General features: G+C 46.8%; 1 protein-coding gene across 1 annotated transcript in view; it reads left to right on the forward strand.

Annotated features, from left to right (window-relative positions):
- The first annotated feature begins 9,157 nt into the window (after window positions 1-9,157).
- CFAP74 (cilia and flagella associated protein 74) overlaps window positions 9,158-12,710 on the forward strand; it is a 59,524-nt gene continuing 55,971 nt past the window's right edge. The window contains 5 exon segments of the mRNA XM_060141997.1: window positions 9,158-9,221; window positions 9,820-9,904; window positions 9,987-10,127; window positions 10,415-10,524; window positions 11,343-11,442. Coding sequence (XP_059997980.1) covers window positions 9,158-9,221; window positions 9,820-9,904; window positions 9,987-10,127; window positions 10,415-10,524; window positions 11,343-11,442 — 500 coding nt within the window.

Genomic DNA, 12,710 nt, shown 5'->3' on the forward strand with positions numbered 1-12,710 from the left:
TCTTCTACTTTCTTTGGGTTTATATCGCAGCTCTCTTTATAACCCCTTGAGTTGCATGTTTAGCACGTTAATACTTAGCCTGTCTTGTTCCTGATATGAGCATTTAGGATTACAAATTCACTCTGTTCTACCTTGGCTACACTCAGTTTGATATATGATATTTTCATTATAACTCAGTTAAAAACATTTTATAATTTTCATTATGATTTTTTTCTTTGGCCCACGGGTTATTTAGAAGTATGTTTCTTATTTTCAAAAAATAAAGTGAATTTATAGTTTTTGATTTGATTTTTTTCTTCCAGTTTTATTGGAATATAATTGACATACAGCACTGTATAAGTTTAAGGTGTACAGCATAATGATTTGACATACAAACATCATGAACTGATCACCAAAATAAGTTTAGTGAACATCCATCATCTCATATAGGTACAAAATTAAAGAAATAGAAAAAACTTCTTCCTCGTGATGAGAACTCTTAGGATTTACCCTCTTAACAACTTTCATATATAACATACAAAGTGTTAATTACATTTACCATGTTGTACATTACATCATTAGTACTTATTTATCTTATAACTGGAAGTTTGTACGTTTTTATGCCCTCATCCAATTCCCCCTTCCCCAATCCCCCGCCTCTGGTAACTACAAACCTGACCTCTTTTTCTATGATTTTGTTTGTTTTTGAAATATAATTAGCCTACAACACTATGTTAGTTCCTGTTACACAACATAATAATTCGATATTTCTATACATTTTGAAGTGATCACAGGATATGTCTCGTTACGATAGGCCACCATACAAAGATACTATATAGTTATTGTTATATTCCCCGCACTGTACATTTCATCCCTGTGACTTGTTTATTTTTCAGCAGGAAGTTTGTACCTTCCAATATCTCTTAGCTATTTCTCTCCCCCTCTCACTTCCACCCTCTCTGGCAACCACCTGTTTGTTCTCTGTGTCTATGACTCTGTTTCTGTTTTATGATGTTTGTTCATTTGTTTTTGTTTTTTTAGATTCTAAATATAAGTGAAATCACACATTATTTGTCTTTCTCTATCTGACTTATTTCACTTAGCATAATACCCTCGAGGTCCATCCATATTTTTGCAGATGACAAGATTTCATTCTTTTTATGGCTGAGTAGTACTCCCTTGTGTATATATACCACATCTTCTTTATCCATTCCCGTGTTGATGGGCACTTACGTTGCTTACATATCTTGGCTATTGTAAATAGTACTGCAATGAATATAAGGGTGCATATATCTTTTCTAATTAGTGTTTTGGGTTTTTTTTCCTTGATAAATACCCAGGAGTAAAATTGATGGATCATATGGTAGTTCTATTTTTAAGTTTCTGAGTAATTTCCATGCTGTTTTCCACAGTGGCTGCACCACTTTACATTCCCACCAGCAGTGCAGGAAGGTTCCCTTTCCTCCGTATTCGGCCAGCGTTTTTATATCTTCTTTGGAAAAACATCTATTCAGATCCTCTGCCCATTTTTTAACCAGGTTGTTCAGTTTGTCGATGTTGAGTTGTATGAGTTTGTATATATCTTGGATATTAACCACTTATTGGATATATTTGCAAACATCATGTGCTGCTCAGCAGATGGCCTTTTAAAAAATTTATTTATTTATTTATTTATTTTTGGCTGCGTTGGGTCTTCATTGCTGCGCGCGGGCTTTCTCTAGTTGCAGTGAGCAGGGGCTACTCTTCGTCGTGGTGCGCAGGCTTCTCATTGTTGTGGAGCATGGGCTCTAGGTGCGCAGGCTTCAGTAGTTGTGGCACATGGGCTCAGTACTTGTGGCTCATGGGCTCTGGAGTGCAGGCTCAGTAGTTGTGGCGCACAGGTTTAGTTGCTCCATGGCATGTGGGATCTTCCTGGCCAGGGCTCGAACCCGTGTCCCCTGCATTGGCAGGTGGATTCTTAACCACTGCACCACCGGGGAAGTCCTGATCATATGATTTTTATTCTTCAATTTGTTAACGTCATGTATCACATTGATTGATTTGTGGATATTGAAACATCCTTGCATCCCTGGTATAAATCCCACTTTATCATGGTGTATGATCCTCTTAATGTATTGTTGGATTCGGTTTGCTAATATTTTATTGAGGATTTTTACGTCTATGTTCATCAGTGATATTGGCCTATAATTTTCTTTTCTTGTGATATTGTTGTCTGGTTTTAGTATCAGGGTGATGCTGGTCTTGTAGAAAGAGTTCAGAAGCATTCCTTCCTCTGCAAATTTCTGGAATAGTTGGAGAAGGCTAGGTGTTCACTCTTCTTTAAATGTTTGGTAGAATTCACCTGTGAAGCCATCAGATCCTGGACTTCTGTTTGTTTGGAGTTTTTTTTTTTAATAATTTTTTGTGGTAATCTCTTATGATCCTTTGTATATCTGTGGTGTCAGTTGTAACTTCTTTTTTTTAGTTTAATTTTTATTTTATATTGGAGTATAGTTGATTTACAATATTGTGTTAGTTTCAGGTGTACAACAAAGTGATTCAGGTATATGTATACATATATCCATTCTTTTTCAGACTCTTTTCCCATATAGATTACTACAGAATATTGAGTAGAGTTCCCTGTACTGTACAGTAGGTCCTTGTTGATTATCTATTGTATATATATAGTAGTGCGTATATGTTAATCCCAAACTCCTCATTTTTCCCTCCCCCCACCTTTCCCCTTTGGTAACCTTGAGTTTGTTTTCGAAGTCTGTGAGTCTGTTTCTATTCTGTAAATGAGTTCATTTGTACCATTTTTTTTAGATTCCACATATAAGTGATATTATATGACATTTGTCTTTGTCTGACTTACTTCACCTAGTATGATAATCTCTAGGTCCTGCCATGTTGCTGCAAATGGCATTATTTCATTCCTTTTTATGGCTGAGTAATATTCCATTGTATATATGTACCACATCTTCTTTTCCCATTCATATGTTGATGGACATTTAGGTTGCTTCCATGTCTTGGCTATTTTAAATAGTGCTGCAATGAACATTGGGGATGCGTGTATCTTTTCAAATTATGGTGTTCTCCAGGTGTATGCCCAGGAGTGGGATTGCTGGGCCGTATGGTAGTTCTATTTTTAGTTTTTTATGGAACCTCCATACTGTTCTCCATAGTGGTTGTACCAATTTACATTGCCACCTACAGTGCAAGAGGGTTCCCTTTTCTCCACACCCTCTCCAGCATTTATTGTTTGTAGACTTTTTGATGATGGCCATTCTGACTGGTGTGAGGTGATAACCTCATTGTAGTTTTGATTTTCATTTCTCTAATAATTAGCAGTGTCAAGCGTCTTTTCATGTGCTTTTTGGCCATCTTTATGTCTTCTTTGGAGAGATGTCTATTTAGATCTTCTGTCCATTTTTTTGATTAGGTTGTTTGTTTTTTTGATATTGAGCTGCATGAGCTGTTTGTATATTTTAGAGATTAATCCCTTGTCGGTCACTTCATTTGCAAATATTTTCTCCCATTCTCTGGCTTGTCTTTTCATTTTGTTTGTGATTTCCTTTGTTGTGCAAAAGCTTTGAAGTTTAACTAGGTTCCATTTGTTTATTTCGTTTTTATTTTCATTACTGTAGGAGGTGGAAGCAAAAAGATATTGCTACAATTTATGTCAAAGGGTATCCTGCCTATGTTTTCCTCTAAGAGTTTTATAGTATCTGGTCTTACATTTAGGACTTTAATCCATTTTGAGTGTATTTTTGTGTATGGTATTAGAGAATGTTCTAATTTCATTATTTTACATGTAGCTGTTCAGTTTTAGCAGCACCACTTATTAAAGACACTGTCTTTTCTGCATGGTATATTCTTGCCTCCTTTGTTGTAGATTAATTGACTGTAAGCATGTGGACTTTTTTCTGGGCTTTCTGTCCTGTTCCACTGATCTATATTTCTAGTTGTGACTTCTTTTTCCCTTCTGATTTTCTGTATTTGGGCCCTCTCTCTTTTTCTCTTCATGAGTTGGGCTAAAGGTTTATCAATTTTGTTTATCTTTTCAAAGAACCAGCTCTTAGTTTCACTGATTTTCCTGATTGTTTCTTAAAGTCTCTATTTCATTTATTTCTGCTCTGATCTTTATGATTTCTGTCCTACTAACTTTGAGTGTCGTTTGTTCTGCTGTCTCTACTTAGGGTTAGGCTTTAGGTGTACGGTTAGGTTGTTTATTTGAGATTTTTCTTGTTTCCCGAGGGAAGCTTGTATTGCTATAAACTTCCTGCTTATAACTGCTTTTGCTGCGTCCCACAGATTTTGGATTATCTGCTTTTCATTTTCATTTGTGTCCAGGAATTCTTCTGATTTCTTCTTTGATTTCTTCAGTGATCCATTGGCTGCAGACCAGCATGTTGTTCAGCCTCCACATGTTTGTGTTTCTTGCAGTCTTTTTCTTGTAGTTGATTTTTAGTCTCATAGCATTGTGATCATAAAAGATGCCTGATATGATTTCAATTTTCTTAAGTTTATTGAGACTTGTTTTGTGGCCTAGCATGTGATCTGTCCTGGAGAATGTCTCGTGTATACTTGAAAAGAATGTGTATTTGCTGTTTGGGGAAGGAATGTTCCAGATAGATCAATTAAGTTCATTGGGTCTAATGTGTCACTTAAGGCCAGTGTTTCCTGATTGATTTTCTGTGTGGACGACCTGCCCATTGATGTAAGTGGCCTGGGAGTCCTGGAGTAGGAGTATCAGCCCACTGGGGGGCAGGGCCAGGGTCCAGGGCGTCCTGGGGCTGGTGCTGCCTGCTAGTGGGTGACGCTGGTCCCGGGGCTGGTGCTGGGCAGTGGTGAGTGGGACTGGGTCCTGGGCCCTCGGGTGGACAGCGCGAGGTCCTGGGGTGGCTGTGGGCTCAGCGAGTCTTAAGGCAGCCAGCCTACTGGCAGGTGGGGCTATGCCCCTGCCCAGCTCACCGCTTGGCCTGAGGCGTCCCCATACTGGTGCCTGCAGGCTGGCATGCAGGGCAGGTCCCGGCACTAATAAGCCAGAGGGAGGGTTCTGAAGTGGCACTGGCAGCACCAGTGTCCTTGTGTTAGAGCTGCCACCAGTGTCTGTGTCCCCAGGATGAGCTGCCCTGCCAGGATCAGCAGGTGGGTCTGACCCAGGCTCCTCTCCATTTCCTGCTTTTGTCCTGGGCCCTGAGCACGTGAGATTTTGTGTCCTTTAAGAGCGGCGTCTCTATTTCGCACGGCGCTCTGGCTCCCCTGGAAGGAAGCCCCGCTCACCTTCAGAGCCAGATGTTCTTCCGGCTCGACTTCGTGGTGCAGGGCCCCCAGGCTGGGGACCCTGACTCCTTGGGGCGCCCCTCTGCGGTTGTGATTATCCTCCCGTGCTCAGCTCACCCACCTGGGGCTTTGGGTCCTGACCGCACCGCGGCTCTGCCCCTCCTGCCCCGCCTGTTGGGAGTCCTCCTGTACAGCTTCAGGTGTAGACGGTGTTTTCTTCTAAGCTCCTGCTCTTTCTCGTCACTAGCTGCTCTGTGATAGGGTGATTCTCTCTGTGTCCGCGGGAGAAGGTGAGCTCAGGGGTCTTCCTGCCCCCCATCTGCTTTGCTTTTCTCTATTTGTTACTGATTTGGGCTGATTAATTTGCTCAGAGAATAAGCTTCGTATGATTTTAGTTCTTTGAAATGTGTTGAGTCCTGCTTTGGGGCCGGTAGATAGTTTTTGTAAATATTCTGTGTGATGGTTTAGGGGAGCACTTAAATTTCCATAGTTGTTTCTGTTCCATGTATGTCTGTGGGGTTCAGTTTGTTAATGATGTTGTTTAAATGTGTGTCATTAATGACTTATTTTATCTGGTTTTGTTGTCAGTTCCTGAGAGAGGCGTGTTAAAACCTCCCACTAGAGTTTGTACTTTTGACTCTCCTTGTTCTGCCCGTCTTTGCTTTGTTTATTTAGTGGCTATGCGTTTGAATACACGTGGATTTACCACTGTTGTATCTTCCTGGTGAGCTGAGCCTCTGGTGATGACCTGACCCTCTTACTGCTGTTACTGCTTTTTGCCTAAAGTATTTTTGTCTGTTTCTAGACAACGCCACCAGCTTCCTGTTACAGTTTCTATATAGGGCATCTTTGTCTGACTTTGAAAATGCAGTGCTTTTGTATGTTATTGCTTTAGAATTCTCTTTTAAATAGTAAAAAGCGGGCTTCCCTGGTGGTGCAGTGGTTGAGAGTCCGCCTGCCGATGCAGGGGACGCGGGTTCATGCCCCGGTCTGGGAGGATCCCACGTGCCGTGGAGCGGCTGAGCCCGTGAGCCATGGCCGCTGAGCCTGCGCGTCCGGAGCCTGTGCTCCACAGCGGGAGAGGCCACAACAGTGAGAGGCCCGCGTACCAAAAAAAAAAAAGAAAAAAAAAGAATCCGCCTGCCAATGCAGGGGACACGGGTTTGAGCCCTGGTCTGGGAAGATCCCACATGCTGCAGAGAAACTAACCCATGCGCCACAACTACTGAAGTCCACGTGCCTAGAGGCCGTGCTCCACAACAAGAGAATCCACTGCAATGAGAAGCCTGCGCACCTCAATGAAGAGTAGCCCCTGTGCTCCGCAACTAGAGAAAGCCCGCGGGCAGCAACGAAGACCCAGTGCAGCCAAAAATAAATAAATTAAAAAATAGTAAAAAGTTAGATTTTTGTTGTTTTTGGTGGTTGATAAGACACTTTTCTTTAGCTTGGTCACTTCATCTATTTGTATTCTTGTCTTCACTTAGGTTTTGACCTGATAATTTCATCATGTCAATTCTTCAAGACCCTTAAGACAATTAAAATACAATTTTCCCAGCATTTTTGGTTATTTGCACGCTGGCCAGCCAGTTCTCAAACAGAAGGTCCACGTGCTTCTTAAGCACATTTTAGCAAATCTCTGTGTTTGATCCCACTTCCCCCGCACGTCAGAGGCGCCCGGCTCCTGAGCCCCAGGTTGTGCAATGCCCGCGGGGCCTTGGGGCCCCTCACCGCGTGCCCTTCCGCACACTGGCTCCTGTTGTGTTCCCACTGTTCCTCTCACGTCTGCCTCATCCTTGTAGACTCATGTCCTGAAAACACTGAATCCTGCCACGGTTGTTCTAGTGAGGATTTGAAGGGGGTCAGGGACCCACTGTCTGGAACCACCGTCTTTAGCTGGACATTCAGGGCGTGTGTGGTTTGATGTCGTCACTGCAGGTGGAGCTGTGTGAGACGTCCCTCCTCTTAGCAGAGTGTCACCCTCGGGGGGCGTTGGTTACACTGTGTTTTACACGTGATGTGATGAGCGCATGGAACTCACGAGCCCAGGGCAGCACAGGCTGGACCACTTTGCAAGCATCTTCTGAAAGCCCCGCGTCCACCATCCGCAGGCTGGTGGACTAAGAGCTGTCTTCAACTGGGAGGAATATTGTTGGTATTTTACAAGATGCCTCAGAATTCTGCCTCTCAGGGCTTTAATGCACAGAGGGGTTTTTTGTAGCATTTAAAAAATAAATGACTGGCGTTGATTTATTAATGACTTATCAGGGAAACGTTATTAGGCTTTGAAAATATTTTTCAGTGACTTATGCTGGAGCAGTTGCTAAATTCAGCAATGAAAACAAACTGGTCTACAGTTTCAGCACCTCGCCCATAATATCAACATTTCATACCAACATCTAATATCAACATCTGTACCAAGCTCTACACAGGCATCTCCCAATGTTCCCGAAATGACTATCAAACTGTAATGAATATTGTGAAACCCCTTAGGAGTTGTCTCTGGACTCTGTGCCTGCGTTTTATTGAGATAACATGTACACGCTGTAACGAGCACGCACATTAAATGCTCACTAGTGTGAGTTTGACACTTGTGTACACCTGTGTAGCCACCACCCAGAACAAGATGCAGACCGTTTCCGTCCTCCCCCCGGTCCCTCGTAGCCCCCGCCGTCCCCATCCCCTGCCTCTAACCCAGAAGCCGCGTCTCATTTCTATCATCGCCCTGTAGTCCTGCGTGTTCTGGGGCTTCGTACGCGCTCTTCTGTGTCTGGCTTCCTGCACTTAGCGCGCTGTGTCTGAGAGTCACCCGTGGTGCTCGTGCGTCAGACTGCGCTCTCTTTACCGCTCTTGCCCTTTGTAGGGATATGCCAGAATCTGGTTCTCAGGATCCGCTCTCATCACGAGGGGCATTTGGATTGTTTCCGGCATTTGGATTGTTTCCGGCATTTGGATTGTTTCCGGCATTTGGATTGTTTCCGGTTTGCGGCTGCTGTGAATGAGGTCGCTGTGGGCGTTCCTGTACAAGTGTTTTTGCGGACGTTCTTCGGTTTCTCTTGGGTAAATACCTCGCGGTAGGATTTCTGGGTCCTCTGGTGAGTATATGTGGATAGCATCTAGTGTTACGGTTCCGTATTGGGTATTTTTGATTCGGGGCGTTCTAACAGGCGTGTAGTGGTGTCTCGTTATGGTTTTGATTTGATTCCCTGGTGACTAACGACGTTTACAAAGTTCCATGAGCCTATGGCCATCGTGCATCTTCTTTCGCCGTGTCTGTTCTAACATTTTTGTCCCTTTTCGGTTGGGGTTTGGACGTGCTATTGCTGTCACTCAGGAGTCCCTTCTATAACCCGAGTGCCAGGCCTGCTACGCACACGCGCTGCAAATACTTTTTCAGATTCTGTGGGCTCTCTTCATTTTCTTAATGTCTTTTTTAAAAAAATATGCTTTGCTGTTTGTTGTTTGTTTGTTTTGTGGTTTTTTTTGTTTTTTCTAAGATGTTGGGGGTAGGAGTTTTAGTAATTTATTTATTTATTCTTGCTGTGTTGGGTCTTCGTTTCTGTGCGAGGGCTTTCTCTAGTTGTGGCGAGCGGAGGCCACTCTTCATCGCGGTGCGCGGGCCTCTCGCTATCGCGGCCTCTCTTGTTGCGGAGCACAGGCTCCAGACGCGCAGGCTCAGTAGTTGTGGCTCACGGACCTAGTTGCTCCACGGCATGTGGGATCCTCCCAGACCAGGGCTCAAACCCGTGTCCCCTGCATTAGCAGGCAGATTCTCAACCACTGCGCCACCAGGGAAGCCCTAATGTCTTTTTACAAGAGAAATTGTTAACGCTTATGAAATCCGGTTTTTGAGTTTTTTTTTAATGTGTCATCTATGTTTTGTAAAAATTTTTGTAGCTAATTTCTGCCTCCCAAGATGGAAGAAGATGCCAGCCTGTTCCCTAAGAAGCTTTTGGACGACGCCCCCCTTGTGGAGGATGGTAATTAAGAAAGGTCTTTTCACAAATAAGACACGTTTCAACACACAGAAGACAAACGATGTGCTTAATAGTTGCCCTTTAATTTCCTTTCTTCAGAGAGACCCCATCTTTTAAACTCATATTTTTTCTCGAAAAGGTAGCTTGTATTATTCTGTTTAATCAGAAGAAAGGTCCACGTGGCTGAGACTTTGAAGTTCAGTGGCCGCCTGTAGCTTCCCAGTTTTTTGTTATTGCTTCAAATGGCAATAAGGAACCTGCTGTATGTAACCTGAAGAGCCTGGTTTCAGAGCAGCAGCTGCATTTCACGTCTGCCTTTGACTAGTCTGCTCTGAGATCTTGTCACGTGGCCGTTAGAAAACTCCACTCTACGCTCATGAAACAAGGGTGGGAAAGACAATAGTGTTTTGCTATTATTATGAAAATAGTTTTGACTTTGCAGACCCCTTGGAAGGGTTCCCTGGGCCACACTTTGAGAACCACTGCTCTGAGCCGCCATCCCATCATTGCCCAGTTTGCGTGTGTCAGGATTTACCCTGGAACTTCAGGCTTGAAGGTCTCCATCTGCGTTCTGTTGTTTTAACTCTCACTCTATTTCTAGAAACAGATGAACCGGAGGATCCGGAGTTTGTGCTGGGCTCTGTCCCTGGGGAGGCTGAGAACGAGGCGGACCCAGGAAGCTCCTGGTAATTAACCCGGGGCAGGGGCAGGGGGAGGGGCAGGACGCACTCCCCACGGGATGGCAGCGGGCGTCCTTTCCATGTTAAGTCCAGGGAAAGAGCAGAATGCAGACAAGAGGAAGCAGAGACCAGCCGTCCAGGACAGAATGCAGGCCTCACTCCTGCGGAGGGATTTGAGCCACCTAGACCAGCTGCATGAAGAGAAAGACCTTTTCATTCAGAACACGAGGTGAGCGGGGCGGGCCGGGCTCTGGGCGGGGCCCATCTGTGCGGCGTTTGCCGCCCTCCACTCCTGTCCGATTGACGGCGACGCTGCAGTGTGTTCTCCAATGTCTGCGAAGAAAAATTTCAAACACGGAAAAGTTGAAACTTGAAGGCAAATTGATGACATCATGAAACTTTACTCCTAAATGCTCGAGATGCCCGCGGGAGAGCCTGTGGCAGCTGCCGGCCCCGCCCCGGCCGGAGCGCCTGGGGTGCAGGGAGCCGCTTACCGACGCTGGTTCCAACTTTCAGGGAGGAGCTGCGTGCTTGCCGCTGGAGGATGGGGCTCCTCGCCAAGCAGCAGGAGAGCGTGGCGGCCGGCGCGGCCGCGGAGAGAGCCGCCGGCAACAGGTAGGTCGGAGGTGGGGCCCTGGGGCCGGTGGGCACGGGAGTGGGGGCGGACCCACTTCCCGGCCGTGTGGGCACCGGGCAACCCAAGTGGACATCAGGAGTCAGGTGGCCACGAGTCAGGAGGGGCGGTCACTTTGAGGCAGGTGGCCAGGGGAGGCCTCCCTGAGGAGGGGACCTGCAGGCTGGGAGGTGAGTGGTAGGGACAGCGGCACAATGGCTGGGGTGGGCGGCGAGTGCAGGGCCCGGGGCAGCAGGCGAGGACGCCAGGTCACGTGCCCGCAGACCAGAGCCCTCTGGTCAGTGTCCCTCCGGCCGCCCTCCGAGAGATGCCCCCGCCCTCTCCTGACTGTAGAGGGGTGTCTTGCGGGGCGGTGCACCTCTCTGTCCTGCGCCCGCCCAGCCACCCTGTTCATCTGAGCGCCCCCGCGAAGTGGCTACACCTCAGAGTGTAACTGGGCTTGGGTGACCGGGAGGGCAGAGGGAGGTGAAGTAGGAGGTCTCAGAGTGGGCTCGGCCAAGAGGGCCTCTCAGTGGCTTTTTGGCCCCCGAGATGCCTCTAGTCGTTAGGTGAGTGTGCGGGTCCTTCCTGAGGGGCTGGCAACCAGGGGGCTGGCTCCCCATCCTTGGAAGGATGAGAGGCCAGTGGAGAGGGGGCGGGAGGGGGCAGGAGCGGGCTCAGATCAACGAAGTGGGCCCAGGAGAAGCCTTCCTTCGGCCGCAGCCCTGCCCTCGAGTCAGCCAGTTTAGAGGAAAGGTCAGGCGAAGGCATGGCTGAGCCTGAAGGCCCGCAGCCCCTGAGGCCCCGACCCACTCGCCCTCTGCTGGGCAGCCGTGGGTCGCCTCGAGGCAGCGTCCCAGCGCCCGTGCTCAGAGCTGGGGCACGAGGGGGACCTGCAGGCAAAGATGACGGCCGTGCTGCAGGAGAGCGTGTAAGTCCAGGCCGTCGAGCAGGGACAGGTTTGAAGATGAAGAATGACATTTTGTGCTTGACTTTCAAGCTGCCTAAAAATTGAAAGGTAGCTGAGACTTTCCATTGTTTAAGTGTTTTGCGCATCCTCCATGTTTGTCTGAGTTCTCAGGAACTGTGAAATCAGCTTCTTTTTCCTTTTTTCCTGCTCTTTGAGCCTCCAAAGAACGACCAGCATGATTTTTAAAAGAGCTTTACACCTTTTCTGAGAGCATGCCCCCCACCCCGGCGAGGAGACGGCTGTGCTGTGTCAAATCCTGTGCGCGGGGCTTGTCTCAGCAGCTTCTTCCCTGCACCAGCCGGCACCGGGCTGGTCCCCACCAGCGCCGTGGAGCCCCCGGGGCCCTGCCTGTGTCGGATCACTGTATGGTCCATTTAGTTTTTTAAAAAACTTCTAAATTTTGAAACAATTTCAAATTCACAAAAGAGTTGCAGAAATAGCACCAAGAACCCCCGGTGTTCCCTTGCTCTCCCCACCATCCCGGTGACACTTCACACTTGGAGGGTTGCACGGGGTTGCCCCACCTCCAGTAGGAAAGACCCTCAGTCTTCCCATGACGCTCGTGACCTTGATGGTTTTGAAGCATCCGGGCCAGGAACTGTCCCCCAAGTTGCCTTTGTGTGATGTTTCCTCGGGGCGGTGGTCTAGAATCCCCCAGGTGCTGCCCCCCGCCCCTGCCCCCCCCCCCCGCCAACAAGGCGTACGATGGCCACCGGTCCCATTTCCAGTGGGGGAACTTTGGTCACTTGATCGAGATGGGGTGTGCAGGGTTTCTTTTTTGGTTTTAAAGTTTACACATTTAAAAAAAATATTTATTTATTTATTTGGCTGTGCCGAGTCTTAGTTGCAGCATGCGGGATCTAGTTCCCCGACCGGGGATCGAACACAGGCCCCCTGCATTGGGAGCACAGAGTCTTACCCATTGGACCACCAGGGAAGTCCCACGCAGGGTTTCTTCAATGCAGAGTCACGCTTTTCCTTTGGAAACTAACATGGAATTGGTGGTACATACTGTGAGACTGGAAAACCCCATCCTCATCCCTTTCACGCTCGGTGTTTGCATTTATTGATGCTTCTCGCTTGAATCAGTTATGATGATGGTTGCCAAAGGGCGATTTTCTAATTCCGTAATTCCTTCTAAATGTACGAGTTAGCGTTCCGCCGTAAAGAACAGCGTTCTCTTCCCCATGTTTCTTTATGTGTCAGTGTAGACTCTTCGACTTCTGTTC

The sequence above is a fragment of the Lagenorhynchus albirostris genome, chromosome 2 (assembly GCF_949774975.1).
Source record: "Lagenorhynchus albirostris chromosome 2, mLagAlb1.1, whole genome shotgun sequence".
Classification (NCBI taxonomy): Eukaryota; Metazoa; Chordata; class Mammalia; order Artiodactyla; family Delphinidae; genus Lagenorhynchus; species Lagenorhynchus albirostris.